The sequence below is a fragment of the Stegastes partitus genome, unplaced genomic scaffold, assembly GCF_000690725.1.
Source record: "Stegastes partitus isolate 25-593 unplaced genomic scaffold, Stegastes_partitus-1.0.2 Scaffold1, whole genome shotgun sequence".
NCBI classification, from domain to species: Eukaryota; Metazoa; Chordata; class Actinopteri; family Pomacentridae; genus Stegastes; species Stegastes partitus.
In genome coordinates, this window is record NW_007577732.1 from 1832709 (window position 1) to 1855020 (window position 22312).

Genomic DNA, 22312 nt, shown 5'->3' on the forward strand with positions numbered 1-22312 from the left:
TGGACTGACACATAACAGAGGAAACAACTTTGTGTTTCAACTGGGTCCAAACTTTTAAGAGGGAAGGCGCTACATACAAGTTTTTAGGTTATTATCAGACACTTTTCAAAAATGTATTTACTGTTAATTGAAAATGTTTTGTGGATGGAGGAACATAATCAATGCTTGACTTTATCTAATCTGCCGACAGTCTAATCTTTCAGATTCTGATTTGGATGACCTCTCACCTTGGCGATGGACGGCCAGTGCAGGCGCCCTGACGTCGTCATAAGATCGCCCGTCTGTAATGACGATCATAATCTTGCGTTTGTTAGGTTTGGATTTGCTGAACAGCTGCTCTGCAGCGTAGGTGATGGCAGCACCGGTGCTCGTCCCACCACTCCAGTAGTTGATGCGTTTGATGGCATTCAGCAGCTCGCCCTTGTTGTTGTACTGGCCGAAGGCAAACTCCAGCCTCTGCTCGTAGGTGTACTGCACAGCTCCGACCCGTGTGTCCGTGTCAGAGATCTCAAATTCCCGCGTAACGTTGGCCACAAACTGCAGCACCGTGCGGAAGTTGCCGGTTCCCACGCTGCTGGAGCCGTCGATGACGAAGGCGATGTCGTTGGCGTTCAGGCAGGTTTTGCTGCACACCAGGCGGTCCGTGTCACACACTCGCTTCACCAGTGGCTGCACGGCCTTCCTCAGGGCAAACCAGCTGTTTACGGGGAGGGAGTAGAAGCCATTTGTCCGACACACAGCCTGCGGGAAGAAATGACACACTGTGTTTTAAGCTGTTTTAATGTCTGTCATTATGCATCAATGATGCCTCTGAAAATACTTCACCTTATCAACAAAGTTGATTTCCACTAGGTTTTGTTTCTCACTGTCATCGGGGCCCTCGATGGTGACAAAGAAAATGTTGATGCCAGACTCCCGGGCGAGTCGAGATGCTTCTTCCACCTTATCTGTGGGCCAGCCGTCCACCAGCACCACGGCCACGTTGGGAGCTCCTCCTCGGTTTCCATTGGCATCACTGAAGTACTGCTTGTTGATGAAGGAGAGAGCCTTTCCTGTCGGGACACCAGGGGGCAACAGGGAGACAGTGAAATGATGCTACATCCACTTTACATACAAGTCTGTGGGAGAAATATAGGAACGCATTTGGGAAAAAAGACAAGCTGAAGGAAAAAAAATCTGTTATTTACAAAGTAGCCACTAAAACTATTAATTAAAGTACACATTAACTGCAGAATACAGAATGAAAAAAATAGATGCCTGAAAAATACTGTTAAAGTGCTCATATGTACATTCTGATATTTTCTTGGACTGTCCTTACCAATATGTATAGAAGTAATTTTAGTCACAGTAGCTTGCATATTTTGTACCCAAAAACATGTCTCTGTGTAAAGTGTATGCTATAACTGTTTGTCATAACAAAAATAGAGATATCCTATCATTTAGTCTGTAACAGTCTAGATAGTGGTCTCAACAATGGCAGAAAAGCCTCAGTAGGAGACTATGGAACGTTATACAACCACTCACACTGTCGTATGATTAGAGAGCATTTCTGGGCAAACACAGACAACACTATTTGTATCAGCATGCAAAATTTAGCAAGTCATAAAGACACATGTGGCAGCGGATGCACGCTGACGCACCAACCAAAGCAGAAAAACAGCACTTGCTCTCTGAAAGCTGACCCCCATGAGCTGGTAAAACCAAATGCTTTTGGGTCAGAGCAGAAGAAAAACATGCCTTACAGGAGCAGGACTGTAATTTAGCAAACAGTGTCTCGCAGCAAATTTAGATTTAATTCTATCCTTGCATGTGAAAATGTGACTGGGCAGTAAACCATGCGATAATTGCACCCCTTTCACTTTCACACTTGTGTTTGTAGGCATTCGCTGTAGCTGGCAGCTCACAGAGGGTCACTCACCCACATTGGAGAGGCCTCCTTTCTGCACAATCTTATCGACGGCAGATTTCAGCTCTCTGGAGTTGGAGTAAGACTTCAGACTGATCTCTGTCACGGGGTCGTCGCTTTAGACAAAGCAAGAAGAGATTACATGAAGTTTCTTATCAAAAACGGGTACATAATGACTCTACAAGAGTGGAGAGGTTACCCATATTGGATGATGCCCATCATGGGTCCAGCCACACCCACATTGATGGTCTGAGCCACCTCTGCCAGGAAATCCTTCTGGATCTTGAAACGCCGCTTCCCAATGCTCCAGCTCCCATCCATCAGGAAGACCAGGTCCACTTTACAATCTGCGCAAACACGACACACCACAAGGTTATAGAAGATCAGTTAAATATGCAAGGACTTAAAACTGCAGCGAGGCGGCAAAAATACATGTAAACAAATGCAATTTAACCTACTAAGCCGTGGGATTTTTTTTTTTTTTAAATTGTTAATATGAACAATTGCACACGGTAACTTTAATGCTCACCAAAGATTTTGAAGCAAAGACTAAAAAGTGGTACAGGTCAACCAGAATAGTTTCAAAGATGCTATAAATTCTCCAGATTGTTGTTTTTAACATGTATTAAGATGGACATACTCGGGTCTCCTTGTGACACAGGCTCAGGTACTCTGGGTACAGGGTCTTGTTCTCTCATGCTGAAGCCTAAAAATCAAGAAACACAAGAGTTTAAAGCAGAATTTGGCTAAAGTTTGCTTGTAGGGCAACATACCATGAAGAAAAAAAACTTTACTGTATATTTTGTGTCCTTTATATGATTATACATATTCCTAAATTAGACTGCAAGGTGGCTCTGTGGTTAGCACCACTGCCACCAGGTCGCCGGTTCGCGTCCTGGTGAGGACACCCGGGATCTTTCTGTGTGGAGTTTGCATGTTCTCCCTGTGCAGCATGGGTTCTCTCAAGGTTCTCTGGCTTCCTCCCACACAGTCCAAAAACATGTTGTAAATGTGAGAGCGCTTGGTTGTCTGTCTCTAAGTGTAGCCCTGTGATAGACTGGTGACCTGTCCAGGGTGTCCCCTGCCTTCACCTTAAGTCAGCTTTGATAGACTCCAGGCCCCCCGCGACCCTAGTGAGGATTAAGCGGTGTATAGATAATGGATGGATGGATATTCCTAAATGTATAGATTACTCACTCCCATGTCATTTAGTCACACAACATGTACGTATGTAAAATTGCCTATTCAACATCCAAGGCAAGGCACTTTGTAATGAAACTATTTTCTACTCTTTAACCACAAACCAAAAGCAAATGACGTCTTTCGCAGAATTAACCTTACGGTTTGCCTGGTAAAATTTGCAGCAGTCCACTTTCTAGAGTTCCCACCCGTTAGTTGGCATTTGTTGTGGCAAACATTATACCAAACAGGAACTGATTTTATCCGCCGGCAACCATGCCATTTGACTTTGACTTCGAATCCCTTCAATTACAGGCTGAGCCGAAACCCAGATGCTTTTCCTAGGGCAGCCTCGTTTTGGTTTGTACTTACAGTCAGAAGTGAGGATTTACTGGCAAAGCGACTGTTTTGGGGGGCAGAGAGAGGGAGCAGAGCAAATCCCCTTACCTGATTCATAAAGGTTTGCTTCAGGCTTCCAGGCATCCACTGGCTCCACTGCATAGATGATATCATACAAGCCCAGCGTTAGCACATTTCTACTTCACTATTTCACACACTCACCAAGGTTAATCTATCATAAAAAGAAAACACTGTATCTTTTTAGTAAGGTCTACTCATAACTATAAGACTTAAGCAGCAGCAGCAGCAGCTGAGCACATCTTACAACCTAATGACTAGCAGAGCAAATAATAGAAAGAAGTGTTTCACAGATACTGTATGACGAGTCCAAGCTGATACCTTCCCGGACACAACAGGTGTTTGTAGCCATGGTAACCACTGCTCACCTTTAGTATGGGTTGTATCCAGTGGTACTTTATGGTTGCCATCTGAGTCAGTGGATCGGGGTGCTAAAAGTAAAGGCAATATCAGTGATGACACTTGAAATATGATCACACCATGGTATTACAGCTCGCTCCCTCTGGCTCTGTGTTTCATTTGGTTGGATGTGTGGTGGTACTTTTGTGGTGCTCGCTGGAAATGGCTCAGCCAGTCAGTTTTCCAAACCATGTCCCTTAGATTTGGAGGCTCAGCTGTGTCTTCAAACAGATGGAACCATGGCCTGTAATCTGAAAGTGAGGGCTATTTGCGTGCTGTTTTGTCTCTTGTCAGTAGGCCATATCGGCAAATAGACTTATTTACTTTCTGGCGGAGAGTTAAATGAGAAGATTGATGCCACCCTCATGTCTGTGTGTTATGCAGGAAGCTGGAGGTAACAACAACCCTGTTTGTTGTCTAAAAGGTAACAAATTAACTTAAAAACTAAAGTAACACAATACTGAAACATAGGAATGTGGTCATGTGTGGGAACCTGTGTGCCATGTTGCGTCACAGAGAGAAAACAAACATTTACAGCATTCCAACCCATACATTTGACGATATAAAACCTGAAGGCCTGTTAGTTGCCCGTAAACAGAAATAGAAAAACACTTACGGTATGGTCCAAAGTTATAAAACCAGCGCTCAAAGTCTGAGATATCAGGCCTGTGATCCCGAGCTAGAGGAGGATGTTTTGAAACCCGTTAGTATGGAAAGAACTTCAGAGGGAAAAGCACACATTTCCATGGTTGTGATTGGTCACATATCCTTCCCAACCAATCCCAGACCAGTGAAAACAATGGCTTTGTGCAGAATTATCACCTCAAAGTATCTCACTCTCACATGCACAATAAACCTGCCCTATGCTCTTTTCCTCCACACTTCAAAGAATCTCTCATATGGCAGGCAGATGGCATGTAAACACTGTGTCCTGAGACACACATTGCATGTACTTACACATGGAGTCAATTCAACACATACATGGTCAGCAGATACCAAACAGTACCAGTCATACGAACATGCTGTGTTTGTACATGCAACTCGAATGGATACAAAATGTAGTGAGGTGGGCAGTACACACCGAATTGTCATGTTGGAGGCTGACTTACCTGTAATCTCAGGCGTGTCCGTCTCACTCCACGTGTATCCTGAATCTGGAACTGCATAACTAACATCTGAGTGTACAGCAGAGAAGGTGGAGGCATCAGCAAATACACAGGTTAGAGTAAGGGTTATCAAAGAGCCCATCCAAAGAGCTTCAGTAGTAGGGATCTGGATTTGCTTGTTTGGTTCTTGAAGACATTTCAGCTCTTATCGTTTCCTTAGTTCTGATTTAGTTTTATATATTCATTTATTCTCACCCCAGAATCACACAGCTACAGACCTGTGAGCGATCCAAGACTTGCATGCCTCGAAATGTCAGTGGTTGTGAAACTGTCTGGTGAGGGATGACTCAAGGTGATAATGGTGGTGGAACTGTCTGGGGAGGCAGCTAAAGACTGCACGATAAGTACCTGATAAGTGGTGTCATAGACTACATCCCCATTCTCTTTCTTTAACCACATGTCTTCTCTGCCTAGTGTCCAGAGTGCTAACATTGCTGTCCTCAAAAGAATGTCATTTAGTCCTCAGATGCAGGTGGACTGCTGAATCCGGTCCTGAGGAGGCGGCTCTCCTGTGTTTTGCTATTCTTTTCTAAATATAGGACTCCTCATTGTATTGGACTGAACATTCAGCATTACTCACCTTGCGTTTGGGTATTTTATCCAGAGGTCAGACAAGTCATCCTTCACCAGGCAGTTTCACAACCATTCACACCTTGAGGCATTCAAGTCTTGGGTTGTTAATGAGCCATAGGTCATGTGATTTGGTGGTGAGAATAAATACATGGGACTCCCTACCGGTCAGTTAGAACCAAGGACGCCTCTATACAAAAACTAAAAAGACCTACTGAAGCATTTAGGATTACCATGAGCTAGATGACTGAGAATCTACACAGACTCAAAGAACCCATATTATTCACATTTACAGGTTTGCAATTTAATTTGGGGGGTCTGCTTGACAATGTTTACATGCTTTAATGTGCAAAAAACACAATAGGCTCCTGCCTCTTTAAGGTTCCCCCTGAAAAAGCAGAGTTTGCTCTGACTGACTGTATAGAGATGTGGCTTTAGCGGAAGGAAATAACTCTGCATGCACGTTCTTTGTTTGAGGGTATGCAGGCGTTATGCGAATGTGTGACATAGTGACGCCTATAAGTCATGGAAGGTAAGTCTGGGCTTCAGATAAGGGATTTCAGCCAGTTAAGGATCATTGTTCTCTGGCATGGACTTTGAGCTTTGTAAGTTTGCAGACCTTTTATGTGTACAAAAGCATATATATATAATACACTAAAGGAAGCAGAAAAAAACAAACAGCATAACATGGGCTCTTTAAACCAATGACATTCCCATCAGCCTTAGCTGTTCTTTGTATTTAGTGTTCCTTAGCAAACTAAGATAGTGAACACAGTAAACATTGTAAACAATTGTTAGCTTTGACTTTATGAACCATTGATAAATTGTATAAAGAAGATATCCATGCTGTGAGACTACAGCATGGATTAACACGTGTCCGTATGACTTTCTCCAGTTCACATTCATCATCATAAATCAAAAACACCGTTACACATATCCCTGCCAAATTACTCTTACTTTAGCTCATTTGCTGTTATCCGGGAAGTACCCTTGTATGTTTGAGTAAAGCAGCAAAGGCCAAACAACTGACAAAGCAATGCTACAATTTGAGCGTTCATTTGTCGCACTTAGGTATTGTTTAGTGTAATTTATCCGTTCCCTCATTGAGGACCTTTTGGGACAGGAAAGGTAAAATAAACTTCAGATATTAGTCACACAATTGTTAATAGTTAATTACATCTTATAAAAGAAAGCAGTGTGATTCTAACGCAACCAAGTCAAGCAATGTGTTTTACATGACTTGAGAAAATTCACTTGCAAAACAGCAACATTTAAATCCAAACATGTTTACGGTCAACTAATGAAGCATGATCTGTTCTGTGTTTGGTACCTGCTGGTCGTCGAGCTCCAGGGAACCAATCAGGACGAGGAAAAGCAGGAGGTGGCCATTCCCTTCTGGGAAAAGCTGTGCAGGGGAAGATTAGAAAGCTGCGTTCAGGACAGGCATCAAGGAGGAGCATGCTTGTGACCTCCACTAAACCGACCACGTTATTAGTGGAGTATGCACAAGATGTTCAGCCTTGAGCCAGACACTAAACATACAGTAGTCACAGAGACAGAGACGGAGTGACTACAGGTTGTTTAATGTCGCTGCTTTCTACCTGCAGGGTAGAGACGGCGGAAGACCAACACCCTGAGAGAATGTGTTTCTCATTTTTCTGGTTTCTATCTGTTGCTTCTGACATCAAAATATGTTCACATTGTCAACTTGGAAAATGGCAATGGTTTAATCAGTATGACTCCTGCATGGCTCAAGGTTAATTGAAATGTCATTGAACACCAGAAGCCCAAACAGCTGAGCAAAATCATAACAGTGCATCCCATCTGTCTAAACTGACTGAGCCACGACAACACACTTCAGTTAACCCCTCTCTGTGGTGGATGGGTTGCTTACACAAACACACAGCCAGGGCTTTGAGGTTCCCATCCAGTGGCAGCTAGTGAGCAGGGCCTTTGTTGACTAGGACGGGCTGGGAGAGCCCAGCCAGCCGCCCACTGAAGCGTGGGAGTATTATTCTAAAGTTGGTGTCAAACCAGGGACAGTGTAGATAGTAGTACGCAGAGATTAGTCTAATCTGCTGCTGGTCAAAGGCCCAGCGCTATACCGCAGACAGTAGTGTTATTTTTTCTAATGAAACAGGTGCTTTAAAAGGATTGAGTTTAACTCTCTCGATCATAGCCACTTCGGTGATCACTGCGGCCAGAAGGTCAAAGCAGGATCAGGGACACTGATCCTGGCCTTGGGTTGGAGCTCACTCTGCAATATGTCTGCAGCGTTACTGACTTGTCTGCATAAATGTGAGTAAAATGCAATTTTGTTGAAAGACGTGACTGATTTAGCACCAACAAAGGGACCTAGGGGACAGAATCTCAGAGGTTTTTCATGAATCTTTGTGGCTGTCTCATTACAAGTGCCAAGTTGAGCTCAATTATTGCATTTACAGTAATCTGAGCAATAAATTCAAACATCTGTGTGGGACAACCAGGTGGCAAAGCGACTACAGAGAAAATTCTACAGCTCGTAAATCAGAGTTCAAAACGCCGGCAAGCACTCAGCCTGAAAGAGTGTCCATAAGAAAGACACTGAATCCCTGCTGATTCCAGGAACACTGCTGTGTAGCTGACCCTTACCTTTGACCTCCGACCTCCAGCTAAAAGAATTTCCCTAAGGCCATCAATAAATTTTACAAAATCACATTGTTCTCCACAAGCCAAAGCCTCAATACCTGTTCTCTGCCGTAATCATCATCTCAAAAGGTTAGACAAATAGGTCTGGAACAGCTCTCACTGCACTTTAGAAATCAAATCATACAATCAGAAGTCATTTAAACAGATATAGGCCCATCTAAATTTAGGGATCCATGGTTTTTTGTATTCCACAGAAGACAAAACCGAAGTGCATTCCTAGCTTAGCCAAACCTCGGCTGGTTTGAATGGCGAGAGCTTTCTATTCTTGACAAGCCAGGGAGTGGACCCAGATCCTGCAGAGCTGTGGACTGGGTCAGACGTCTCTCTGGGAGCAGCACCGGGCAACTTGGTGCTGCTGCTTTCATCTCTGTCTCCCTCTCTGCAAGCATTTACAAGGGAGGGGAAGAGGCCAGACCAGATGGGATCTGTCATAAGGTGTTATTACAGTACTGACAGAGCACATTTCTCATCGTGGTCTTATCTAAAAGAGAAAGTGGTCTCATACATAGTGGAAACATGGCACAAGATGAATTGGGGACAATGATATCACGTCATCTCTTTGCTTTGACCCGTATCATATGTATTCGCTGCTAATTTTTTCCTCTTTCGTACAGTGAAAGTCGAGTATGTGCTTGTATTTCCGCATGTCGTTTATTGGGACTGGCCATGCACTGAACCATAGCGTCCCACAGAGGGTAAACATTAGTGCTGCTTTATAAAACATTTCAACCAGAGGTTTATTGTCCTAGTTATTCCCCCTGTTTGATCAGACCTGTCTACGTTCTACGTCAGTCAGTGTGTCTGCTAGCGTAGTCTGAGGACTCCCGCTAAGGGTCTGGAGATACTTACCAGGGTTGGACTGGCTCATGGTCGGAGTCCGCTCGGGTGGGGCAGGCTGAACCCTGTTAAAAACTGTTTGTAGCAATGAGAAACAGGCAGATAGAATAAGAGGGGAAAAGAAAGGAGAAGGGGGGGAGAAGAGAGTTTCAGTTCTGGGACTCCATCCACAAATGCAGCCCAGCTGTTTTGCTTTGAGTGAAGTTGAAGGCATTTTCTCCTCAGCATGATATCAAAAACAAAAGGATATATGCTGGGCGTATTTACAGGCCTTAACTCGGCGTCATTTGCCTCTTTTCATCTTGAAAAACGAAAATATGAATAAGAGGATGTGCCTGATGACAGAAAACAGCGGTTATCATGGAAGGAATGTTAGCTGAGATGTTTGATGGAGGGGATTAGAGGTGACCCTGGGGTGAAGATCACAGGGGCTTATGGGTGTGAACACCAGGGTCAGACTTACAGCGGTCTACGTCTCCTGGATTCTTGTTCCAACAAAGCCATCTGTCCCTCCTGCTGCCCTTGACCAACTCTCCCTCTCAACCCCCGCCAAATCTGTTTGTAGCTGTTTTGTGTGTGTGTGTGAGTGCTGGTGATGAGGCTGACCTGGGCCGACTGGAGAGGATGGCTGCCTTCTGACAGCTGACCCGGCCTCTGGTCTGCGCAGACCTGGGACCAAGATTAGGAAACAAACATATTACAAGATAACATGAATATAAACTGGTTTGATGACCTTAGCAGATTCCAGTAAATGCGTTCTTTTTCTAATGGAGAAAAGAAAAAAAGATCTTAGATTATCGTGGCAGATAGCCAAGACAGTTCACTTCAGTATTAATGAGCTCTAAATCAGATCTGTACAACAAATGATCATTAGGTAACACTAACAAGCTGGTGTTTCTCCTTTAAGAAATATTGTCGATAGATTTGTTGACTCTGCAACCCAGCAGTTGTAGTCAATGAGGGCAAAAATGCAATAAAGCCTGAGACATACTGCTATTGCTGTTTTAAAACTGTTATTTATCCAGAACTTCTGCTGAGAGCAATGTTTTCTTTTCCAGGAATGCTCTGTAATTATAGCAGCCCTAACAGTTCTGAAGTAGAAACTATATGTATTGAAAAAGTCTTGGCTTCTCTGATTCCCCATTTTATTGACCATGCTAGCAATGTGGCTCTAATGATGTTGGTCTGCCAGTGCGCTGCTTTGGTCCAGAGTGGATCTCAACAATTACTGGAATCGTGCGCCCTGACAGATGGATTCTAATGACTTTAATGACTGTCTGGCTTTATCTCTAGCACCACTCGCAGGTGAACAGTACTTCGGGAAATAAAGTTTGGATCTATTGTCATCAAATTAGGTTTAGAAATGTATGTTGTCCTGAGGATGTATTCTAATTAATCTGGTGATCTCGTGATTTGTCATATAGCACCAACATCACATCAAAACCTAATGTTTTCTCATACTTTATGACAAGCTACTTACCACTAATACATCAGCTACTACAAAACTAATGGCATTCCTGTCTGTCTCTGTTGTAATTTGTGTTTTGTGGTATTTAATAAGCCTGAAAGTCCCTATTTTTTCCTCAGACTTTTTTCCATAAAAATAATCTCTTCCTACCCTAAAATGGCTTTGATGTAACTCTACACTGTTGATTCGTGACTGGATGTATTTTACCCATTGTTACTGGGAAAAGGTAACACCTAGTTGCATCTGCGCCATAGTGAGTACACATTATTTGTAAAAGAAAAAGAAAAAAAAGAGAATCTGCATATTAACACAATCATTAGGATTATTTTAGCATGCTGATGGTAGTTTTTATCTCCAAGTACCACTGCACCTCATAGAGCCACTACTGTACCATTGCTACAGTTAAAGATTTATTCTCCCTGAAACCCTGAATTATATCCATGACAAAAAAAGAGTAAATAATTGCTTCCAAACACAATACAGTATGAATATGGTTAAATCCTTCGTTCGGTACTGTTTTTACTTGAAGACAACGGAACAAAATGTGGTCCAGCTTTGTGTTAAAAGACCAGTAAAAATCATTTAAAGCAGCTGTGCACATACAGAACAGGGATGCCATGCAGAGTTTATGTATATATCAGTAAAAAAAAAAGAGAAAAGAATAGATAAAGGAAATGTGGAGACGATTTCAGACAATCCAAAGGTAGAATAAAAAAAAGACACATGGAGATTAAAGCTTGGTTTACCTGCACTGGCACGTTGTGGGAATCTACTCGGATAGGAACTTCCTCTGAATACTTTGAAGAAATGCCATCATTTAGTTAAACTTCAACTGCTGTATGTGGTATAAAGGACTTTCCAAGAGCTGCAGAATCAGTGAGAGCTTTGACATACCTTGGCTGGGACTTTTTCCATGACCACTCTGTGACTGTCCTATACCAATAACACAATGTGGGCAAATTTAGACAAAAAAAAAAAATCTTGGTTTGCATGTATATTATTTACCAGAATGGCAAATTGTGGTAAATCTTGATGTAAGCAAAACCGACTAGTGGCTTGAATGTTTTAAGTTTTTCGCTTAAAACAAGGGAACTGAACTGATTTTAGTTTTTAAATCCCAAGTTGTGCCACTGACAATGACAAACTTGATACCTTTGATACTGAACACATGGCGAATCCATAGCAGAGGACTGATGTGAAGCTACAACCCCATGCTTGACGTAAACACAAATTCCTGCACACCCTAGCATTAAGCAACACCACCGCAGCCCCTCACACCACCAAAACATAAAAGATTAAAAAGGTCAACCCTTTAGCTTTGTTTCACTTACTTGAGGCTGCCACATGGGCAAGGTACGGGTGACTGCTGCCTGGATGGAAGAAAGAAAAACGGGGTGCCAACATGGAGAGAGGAGAGATAATGTTACAGAAAATGAAAGGGAGAGAAATGGTTGGGAGGCTTTCTGGCACTCAGCCCATCTCATTTGCACACATACCTTAAGATACTGTAGCATTGTCTGCTCACTGTAGCTGCATTTCTATCCAAAACGGAGCAGATGACTCGCAGCGATTGTCGTCTGATAATGTTTTCATTTAATGCAAGTGATGACAGGTCTGCTGATCATATATGCTGGTAAGTCGGTCAAGCAGCTGAACAGCACTGCATTAACTCGACGAGACCAGCTGTAATTTGTCATAATTGCAGTTGTGACTTGTAATTACCGGCCGCAATCATTCATCTTCATTACTCAGCTTCACACAAATGAAAGCTTGTTCTGGCAAACAATATTTCTACTTACAAGCTGCTAAAGTTGTTAGTTAGATGTCAACTGGGTGGCGCGTTAGCTGCGGAGGATTTCACTTTTTGCACATGTTGTGAATGTAAAAAATGATGTATGATTAAAGTGTACATTTGTTTCGTTCACCTGCATCCCTGACTTTGTGGGCAGCAGCTCGGGCCTTGGTGGTAGGTGTAGGTGTGGTGGTCGTGGTGGGAGCTGCTGTGGTGGTGGTGGTGGTGGTGGTGGGTTCAGGAGTGGTGGTGGTGGTGGGTTCGGGTGCTGTTGTTGCAGGCAGTGCCGTGGTGACCAGCTTGTCCTCCTTTTGACCTGAAAAGAGACGACAGATGAAGGCAGTTGAGTAGAAGACGGATGGATGGGGAGGAAGAGTGTCTACAGTAACGGCTGTGTTGTAATGCATTCTTGACATTCTTCACCAGACTGAAGCGCTCCGACTCCTCGTTCAACCTGAGTGAAGTTCGACATGCCAGAGTCAAGCGCAGGTTATCTGGTAACCTTTTGTCCATGCTGATCATCTGTAGGCCTAAAGATGTCTTGATGTCTCATGAACTAGAAGTGGTTGGTCCTAACCAGATTATATGCTAAAATACAGAAAAATAAAAGCTCATATAACATATAGTCTAGATGTCTAAAGAGCTTTCACTTTTAAATAAACTGTTGGTGGATTTGACCCTGGATGTCTAGACATCTTTTGAATTCCAAACCACTGGGTCCTAATCAGCTTGTCCTGTGGATGTAAAAACCTTTACTGAATGTAAAGCACCAACATTCATATATGCACATAAGAGATGCACGATATGAGTGAAAAGAATAACCCTCCTCTCACTTGTTTTCACATAGGTTGGTCTTGAAGGGACGTAGTCCAGCGTAGATGGGTAGATGACTCCTTTCTTGGGCTTTCCCACTGAAACACAACAGAGTCAGCTTTTGATTTCATTGAAGTTCTAATTCTAAAGAACCGTGTTTAACATCGTTGACTTCATCATTAATACCTGAGACAGCGAATGACTCTCTCCACTTAGGCAGAGACAGAGAGCGCACCCCGTTAGAATTGCTGCCTTTGTAGATATTCTGCCCGGCCATCTTCCTCACTATCACCTTCCCTCCTGAGTTTGTGATGACGCCACTGCCGACACAAAAGCTTCATCAGATTTAACTGCTAAAAGGTGGCCTTAACTGCCATAAATGAAATGAAAAATACTTTATTCATCCCAGAAGGGAAATTCAATAAAGGCGTCTCGCATAAGTTTATGCTATAATCATCACTCCGCTGCTAACCTGTGGATGGCTGCGTTGCAGATGCTGGAGATGGAGGCGAACACGCCCGTCCCATAGACCTGCTGCTTGGTTTCCTTACAGTGTGCCGGACATTTGACTATGAACTCTGGGAGATTGATCTTCCCGGCTCTGACATCACACTCTATTGCTGGAACCACTGTGGGGGGAAAAAGAGGGTGGGATACTAGAGAGGTCGAGATTGTGTTGTTTAGATGTTGAGTTTACACATAACCGCTGATGCACTGCATTTACAGCTCAAACAGTTATACTATACAATTGCTGATAAAAAAAAATAAAAATTACAGTCGGATGGGTGACAAATTAAAGAAAAAACAACATAAAGTATCTGAGTAAGATACTAGACCACCATGAGTCTCCAGAACAGCTTCAATGTGCCGTAGCATTGATTCTCCAAATATCTAGAAGTTTACTGGAGGGACTTGAAATCGTTCTTCCAAAAGATATTCCTACATTTGGTGTTTTGATGATGATGATGCTGGAGAACTCTGTCTAACATATTGGTAAAAAAATCTCCCATTGTTTTGCATTTGGGTTGATATCTGGTGAGTGTGAAGGTCACAACATATGATTCACATAATTTTCATATTTAATAATCAATTCAGTGAGCCCTATAAATGGAGGCACTGTCATCATAAAAGAGACTCTCAACAGGACAGAAATGTTTCATCAGAAGAAAATTTGATCACTCAGAAGAACTTGCATTGACCTTTCCCTCCAAGGGGACAAGTGGACCCAAACCATGCCAGTAAAATGCAGCAAAATCATGTTTTTCCATTAATGTGTCACCCATCTCAATGTGAATGAAAATAATGAAAATAATATTTTTTTTATTCATTCTCGAAATTTAGTCTCTCGTGTGTGGTCTCCAAAAGCTTTTCTTATGTGGTGGAAAGCAGCACACAATAGCATAATGTAGGACTTTGGGAATCTATGTTGGACATTTACAGACATTTTTATGATAAATCTAGAACACAAATGGCACTTGGAATTATAATGGTTGTTATATTTCAACATGTTGTTGTGAATTGGCTCCACATTAACCAGTGAAAATCTGTTGAAACGACGTTTCTTTTTTGTAAAAACTTTCGCTTTTCAATCAATGTAAGCCCAGTTTTTTACCTAAAACTACTGTACAGAACATCATTTGGCCCCAAATCAATTCTAACTGGGTCTAATTTAGAGAGCGGTTTCTCCTCAACAGTCACACAACCTAATTTTGTATCATAAGATTATTTTCGCCTCTGGGCAGCTGCAGTGGAGAATGCCAGTGTAGACAATAACACAAGGAACGATGGAGATTACAGGCTTGCTATCTGATGATGTCTACCTTGCTTTGGTTTCTTGTTCTTTGATCCGTTAGGCTTGGCCAAGCATGCACAGGACAGGAGGAGTGCTGTGGATGAGGCAAAGGGAGTTTCACATAATAGCAGACAAAGTAACATAATCATCAGTGTGTTTACTGTACACACAAGACCTCTACGGCAGGGGATGCTGCTGTCTGTAGTGTAAAGGAAACTGATTTCGAAGATGTCAAAGATGATACATTGAAAAGCGGTATGCTCCTGCAGAGACACACCCTGGTTGCTCACCAAGGCAGATGGCCGTGAGTGATGCTCTGATCATGGTGGTTCAGCAGGTCAGCCAGATGTCCTTGTATAACCCCACAACCTTGCGGAGACAGGAGAAGCAGCAGATTTTCACTGTTATCCTCAGAAACTCATTTCCTGCTTCCTGCTTGCTCACTGAAGGCAACTCTGGAGACTTCGGTCAGCATTTATGAGAATAGAAACTGTTGTTATGTCTGCTGGAAACAAGGCAGAGTATACCACTGCCACTGAGATACATTTTCTAGATTTGTTCTTTTGATAAACAACAAATTGTGAACTGGAGCTACACAAAGAACTGATCCAGTGTCTCTAAAGCCAATGTGGGGACTTTGAAAAACATTGATTGTAAGCTGTGTTGTCACACTTCAAAGATTCAGATCACATAAGGACTGAACTTCATTTTAAGTCAGTGTTTCTTGTTTGCAACAGGCTTAAAGTATTTGGGAGCTCCACAGCAAACATCTGGACTCTGAGAAAAAAACCATATGAAAACGTCCTCCCACTAATATTTATGGAGTCAGACTCTATTAGAGAGCACACAGACGTAATTTAATGTATAAGGAATGGGGAGCTGTGTTCAGTCAGATGGCTTGTTTGTTTGACAGCAACGACCACATCAAGCTGCATCCTGGGTTGAAATAAAGTCTGTTTACAGTGAGCAGAAAATGTCTTTCAGTGTCTGTCATTCAGATTCCGAAGTTATACCCACGTAAAGACATAAGTTAAATCTTGTGTTAACAAGATCAAGATTAGAAGCGGATCGCTAAGACGTCATTCCAGACATTGCGGGTTTGTTGTAATGTAATGATAGCATTGGTGATATCTGCAATAGTCTGAACTAAGACAGGCAGCCAGAGAGAGTGTCATTACACAGGCTGGAGGATGGACTCCACATGAGAACCACTGTAGTTCCTGCAGTGTGCCTGCAGAGCTGTTTACTGTGGAGGGGATGACTGAGGCCTCCCTGTTAACAGAGGAATGCTGTACCTCCCACGAGAGCGGTATCATGTCTGTCACTGCCGCCACACACCAGCAGGTTCAATCTGATCAAGTGGGAACATGTGATCATAAAGCGACCTCTGAAGCAGGGTCAGATGTGCAGCAATTCACGCTGACATGTGCTTGTATTAGCAGTGTTAGACACGTACTATTACTTGAAAACACTATGTAAAGATACACAAAAATCTGGTTGTGAATGCTTGAGTGTCAAGACAACTACTGAGGTGCCCTTGAGCAAAGGCCTTAACCTGCTGGCAACATGTCAGACTGGTTGTATAAGGTGAGGTTGTCAGGTTTATAGGGAATTCCTGAATAAAAGAAGACTTTTATGCTCTATTAAATGCTTTCCCTGAATGACTGCAACTACCAGAGTGTATACTATAAAACATCATAAAGGAATTTATGATTTAGTCAAATGAAGTCATATTTTTTAGTTTACATAATGTAACTATATTAGTTTTGCTCACTTCTGGTTGTTCAGACATCTTAAAATGTTTGATTTTTTAGTTTCAGACCAGTTTAGAACTTTAGTTTACATTCTTCATACTGTCTAGTCTGTTTATACAGTGTATATTATACATACATATTATAATGTTTACACTGCTTATACCACTATTTATTTCTACCTGTAGATTTAGATGATCTATTTTATATTCTATCCACATCTATATATTGATATATTCGTGTGTTCATAGCACTCTGCCCATACTGTTCATTCTGTTTATACCATCACATGCTGTAGACAATGCACTTTACTACTGCTTTCACACTTCTGACTTGGTTGTTTCAGTCCTTGTACTCTATGCAATGACAGTAAAGTTGGATCTAATCTAATCTAAATACACAAGTTCTTCTAACTTGAGCCATTTTGACTTAAAATAAAGAGTTAAAGCAAAAGTTTTAGTTTAAAGCAAAACTAGCATATAAGAAGACTTAACAGGGCGTATTGTTGAAGAGTTTAAACTCCCCACAGACACATGACTTTAGTAGTTTCAGAAAACAGATATGGTGGAAACCTGCTGTTATATTTGTATACTTTCATCATAATAGTTCTAGCTATGACAAAGATTAGTATTGAATTTAGTTCCCACACTCATAGACTTTTCATTTGTCCAAATGAGAGCAGCCTTATTGACTGTCGTTGCACTGACTCTGCTAAAAATGTAGGTTTCTCAAAACTAAATGAAGAAGAAACTCTTTAAACTTAAAGCAAATCTGTCTGAACTATTTAATCAACCTATAGGTGCAGAATCTTACATTCTGAAACTGCTCTTATTTGTGTATGGTAAATATGAAGGTAAAGTTAGCCGGTTTAGTTTAAAAACACCATTGAAACACTGGAACATCTATCTATCTATCTATCTATCTATCTATCTATCTATCTATCTATCTATCTATCTATCTATCTATCTATCTATCTATCTATCTATCTAAAGTCAAAATTCTTGAATATATCCTTCTTTATAAAGAGGCAGCTTTGAAGCATTTCTATAAATAAATATTTAAATATACATATATATATATATAGATATATATCTCTATATAATTAGATATATAAATACATATAGTCAAGTGAAAATGTTTTCCAAGAATGCAGCACCCTGTGTTGTCAAATTGGCTTAAAACACCACAGTCCTGCCAGGGTGGTAAACAGAAGCGTGCTGTGTAATTATCCTTTACAGGAGAGCTGCAGTTCAGAATTTCAAGTTGCGTCCATAAACCATTTCCACGCACAGTTCTCTCTCACAACTTATGCATAAAGTTTACATGATGGGCTCGCCGTGTGTGAAGTGTGTGATTTCTCATATAATGATTTGAAGCGAACACATGCTCCTAACATTTCATATCATGGTAAAAATGAATATAGATGCAGTTGGCAGTAGCAGGACTTTCCCCAACTGCAGCATTCATGAGCACTGACAATGTTTTTCCACAGAGCTCTGCTTTGACAGGCAGGTAGATGACTGCTGCATCGTCAGGACTACAATTTGTCCTTGCGGGGGAAAGAAAGCTGAGACTGAGAACAAGCTGAGACAGATATGTACATCTTACAGTACAGGAGTCAGACCTGCAGCAGAGGAGAGGTGAGTCAGCGCGCTTCACTGGATAAAGCAAACTACGGATCAGACAGATCAGGTGTATGACAGGAAACTGTAAACCCTATGTTCATGAAGCAAATTTCAGCATGTAAATCCTCCCAAACACACAATGGGAGAAGAAGTGTTCAGATTCTTTACCTTGGTAAAAATACCAGTACAGCAATGTGAACATACCCGGTTACAAGTGAATGTCCTGCATTAAAGATCCAACTTAAGTAAAAGGTTTTTAGTTAGAATAATTAAGTAAAAGTACTGGTTTAGTTCCTCTGACTGATAAATTGCTATTTACGACACAATTAGATTATTAATACTAAAGCATTGATGTGTCTGTAGCATGTTACTGTTGTAACTGATGCAGGTGGAGCTACTTTGAACTTCTTCATGTTCAGTTTTATATACAGGGACAGCAGATGAACCCGAGGGGTCATGGGATGATTAATGGGAGACAAAAGTGGAAAAAAAATAAAGCTCTGAAACACAAATCTGTTTTCAAGTTTTTGACTTTTTCCTCTAATGTCTTATGTTTGCCAAGATATTGCTCGATCTGAACATTTATTGAAATTTAACAATGTGAGAAGTTTAGAGGGAGAAATTGCTATTTACTGGAGCTGTTAACAACTTACAGACATCTGACATGTGACCGCACATTGCTTTTTGTAAGAAACCAAAAGACTGGAAACCACTGGTTTAATTTAAAAGCTTGTGATATTACAATCACTTCGTAATAAATCTTTATCTTGAAATTATCTAAAACTGTCAAATAAATGCAGTGGAGTACAAAGTGTAATGTTTTGCCCTGTAGTGTAATAGTTAGGAAGTATAAAGCGGCATAAAATGGAAATACTCAAACAAAATACAAGTGCCTCACAATTACACTTGTATAATTGTACTTAGTTACTTTTCACCAATGCACTGTTTGGTGATTCTGTCCCTGTGAGTAGAGCTGTGACATCTTAGACGGAAAAAATGAAATGACAAAAATGGCAATAATTTCAGACCTCTTAATTTGTGTTCTGAGTGTGAGCCTCTAAATGCCTCCTTTCCAGAGCAATGAAATGCAGGGCAAATGATATCCTTTGACAAACACTGTGGGGAGTTTCCTGTACAGTAGATAATAGATCCTGAAGGGACTTGCAGAGATGCAATCTCGCTCACTCACACACACACACAAACACACACAGTTAACTAAAGGATCAAAAATAAACAGAGATCTGGGATAACGTATCACATGCTCAGGTTGCTTTGAAGAATGCCATGGTATTGGAGGGCTTGCAACTTACCACCGCAGTAAATCACAAACACATTGGGTTATATATTGTGTAAGTGTTGTATATTTGGCGTAAACCTACATAAAACCCTTGATAAGGCGTGGGCTGTCAGTGGTACAGCTTCAGATCATCTCTGAGGTGATATCAGTTATATTCTGAGCCATACTGCACATCTCCAGCTTCTAATTTCAGCTGGGTGTGGACACAAATCAAACAAACCATCAACATGCTAACATTTATGTGAAAACCTACAAAAAAAATACAATGTGATTTTTACAGCCACTACAAAGAATTAAAAGGTTTAGAGTACGGGACTTGGCAAAGCAGCTCAGACAGGCCACATAGTTTGAGGAATTAAAGCGCAATTCAACAGGGGGAAACATTGACACTACTATGTGGATTACATGCAGAAAAAAAACCTTGACTACAAAACCAGCTAACTTGCTGTTGCTGAGGAAATGTGCATTTTTTAGCCTGTGCAGGCAAATTTCAGGTGATTTCTCCTGAAATCTGATAATGCAGGATAAGCATCGCACCTGGCAGGAGTGTGGCAGGTATACAGTGGCTGTAATGTAAACAGGATGTACAGCGTGTTTCAAAGACCAGCACACAATGGGTTCTCAAAGCAGACCACACACACCTGTGACTGCTGCACCACGGTCTTTCAAGTGCTTAAAAGCAGTTGGTCATAAGCACTAAAATTACACAGAAAGTGTGTTTTTTCTACACATTTTCATGCCTGAAGTGATGTGTTTCCATCAGCAGTTGTGAACCTTAGAGTCATGCAGCAAGACTGTATTTCAGGCTTTCTCCATTTCAGCAGCAGTTGCATTCCTGCTCTGGGGTGACCAGTGTAAATGCAACAAGGGTAAGCACTAAAGGGGATTGAGGCTTATTTGAGTATCATGACCAGCTGAGAACTCGGTTTCACCGTGTTCCTGAGTGATGGCATGCCTGAAGTGAAACAGTATTTAAACACACCCATTGCCAGGGAGTGTTCAATCCCACCATTCACAGGTGTCAGAACTGTACTGTAAGCATGTTAGATGTGCCAAGTGTTGTAGCAACAAGCCAACTGAGGAACCAGAGGAGAGAGATCAGACACACAGAAAAGCCAACATGTCTCTACAGGGTCATTTCTGTAGATTTTTGGGCTGCTGCTGCTGCTGCCGAGACACTTATTTGTTTATTGAGCACAGCACAGGCTGAATTACTTTAATTCTTGGCACTGACTTCAGTACAAGCCAGAGCCTGCAGCCTGCTGCTGGACATATTGTATAAAGACCACCTGTGCTTCATCAGTCTCTTTCAAAACCATGCAGAATTGTAAGAAAGAATACACAAGGGACTGTCAAACATGATGTACAAGAAATTAGAAACAAAAGTTGGAACAAAATCACCTCAAAGGAATGTGTTATTTCAACATAAAGGTTTTGTGATCTGATAAAACAAAAGAAAAAAGAAAAGAAAACTGGATCATTTCTACAGATATGTTTTTTAATCAGCCCTGAGAGTATGCGTGATTGTGACTGAATGACTGAATGCTCTCTGAAATACACCTCACTTCAGGGACGAAGAGGGGTATTTATTTAAAAAAGGAAAAGAAAGTTTAACCCTGAGTGTAAGCAGTAGTGGGCTTATTTGAGCAAACTGTCACATCCCTAGCTCAGGTGAGATAAACCAGAGCATACATCCATACATAGCAAAAGTAAACAAAAATAAAAACCAAAAAAACTTGAGCAATGTTGAGTAAAACCCTCCACGGGGCTATTTAGTGCTAAACTAAAACGCACTGGACATCAATTACGCGCAATTACGCATCATTAGAAAAGTGGATGATTCACAGGATGATTCACCGACAGCGCGCTAAAAGCAAACACAAATTTCCCATTTCATATGTTGACCCGCTTTCTGGCTCTCTGTTCAAAATAGAGCAATGAAGGTGAACTTACCTGAAGAAGGGAAAAATAATCCTCCAGGCGTTTGAAAACACGCAGTAATTCCCTGCGGAGTCTTTCGCTGATTCCTTATTCTCTCATTGAAAAACACTTTGGACCAGCGGGCGTGTGTGCGAGCGCTGTTCCACCTGGAGTTTTACTCCTGCATGATCGCAGCGCTCATTAAAAGTGCAGAACGGGACGGGGCCAGAGTTTCCCTTATTTGCCCGTCCCACTTCAGGCTAGTTGCTCTTCACCCAGGCAGAAGATCAGTAACCCGGTGCCATGAGGAGGAAAGATGCAGAGAGCTGCACCCTGCAGCAGAGAAGAGCAGAGCAGGCACCGTTTTGAATGTTTTTTTAAAAAATGTATTATTATTTATTTTTGATTGGCACAGATGCACATGTTTTTGGGCACATCAAGAATATTTGCCCCACACTGGCAGTTTAAGCTGTTATGTAAGGAAGGAAAGCCAGAGTTATTTTTCTGGTTGTCTGTCCTGCAACTCACTGAAATAAAACAGCTAAGAGGAGTGTGTCAGCTCTCACCACAGTAATCTCTTCTCCTCTACCAAATCAACCAATCAGCACCTGTTAAAGTCACATCCACTTTCACTCTTGGCTTTCTCGTGCTGTTGTGATGTACAGTAACCCCTCACCCTCTTCTAACACACA

At 41.7% G+C, this 22312-nt stretch overlaps 1 protein-coding gene across 6 annotated transcripts in view; it reads right to left on the bottom strand.

The window, feature by feature from the left end:
- Nucleotides 1-22312, bottom strand: part of vit (vitrin) — a 35064-nt gene that overhangs the window by 1584 nt on the left and 11168 nt on the right. The window contains exons 2-23 of one of the 6 annotated variants that reach the window (XM_008304435.1): nucleotides 21654-21798; nucleotides 15318-15396; nucleotides 15056-15121; nucleotides 13708-13891; nucleotides 13422-13555; nucleotides 13256-13333; nucleotides 12556-12738; nucleotides 11962-12000; nucleotides 11525-11563; nucleotides 11377-11427; nucleotides 9769-9831; nucleotides 9175-9237; nucleotides 6968-7042; nucleotides 5011-5076; nucleotides 4518-4580; nucleotides 3871-3933; nucleotides 3533-3580; nucleotides 2547-2612; nucleotides 2106-2253; nucleotides 1919-2022; nucleotides 826-1052; nucleotides 228-741 (exon numbers count right to left, since the gene is read on the bottom strand). In XM_008304435.1, coding sequence (XP_008302657.1) covers nucleotides 228-741; nucleotides 826-1052; nucleotides 1919-2022; nucleotides 2106-2253; nucleotides 2547-2612; nucleotides 3533-3580; nucleotides 3871-3933; nucleotides 4518-4580; nucleotides 5011-5076; nucleotides 6968-7042; nucleotides 9175-9237; nucleotides 9769-9831; nucleotides 11377-11427; nucleotides 11525-11563; nucleotides 11962-12000; nucleotides 12556-12738; nucleotides 13256-13333; nucleotides 13422-13555; nucleotides 13708-13891; nucleotides 15056-15121; nucleotides 15318-15351 — 2308 coding nt within the window. In that variant the 5' untranslated portion in view covers nucleotides 15352-15396; nucleotides 21654-21798. Of the gene's footprint in view, nucleotides 1-227; nucleotides 742-825; nucleotides 1053-1918; nucleotides 2023-2105; nucleotides 2254-2546; nucleotides 2613-3532; nucleotides 3581-3870; nucleotides 3934-4517; nucleotides 4581-5010; nucleotides 5077-6967; nucleotides 7043-9174; nucleotides 9238-9768; nucleotides 9832-11376; nucleotides 11428-11524; nucleotides 11564-11961; nucleotides 12001-12555; nucleotides 12739-13255; nucleotides 13334-13421; nucleotides 13556-13707; nucleotides 13892-15055; nucleotides 15122-15317; nucleotides 15397-21653; nucleotides 21816-22312 lie in introns of those variants that run through there. The other 5 variants (XM_008304502.1, XM_008304364.1, XM_008304567.1 and 2 more) reach the window with 5 other exon arrangements.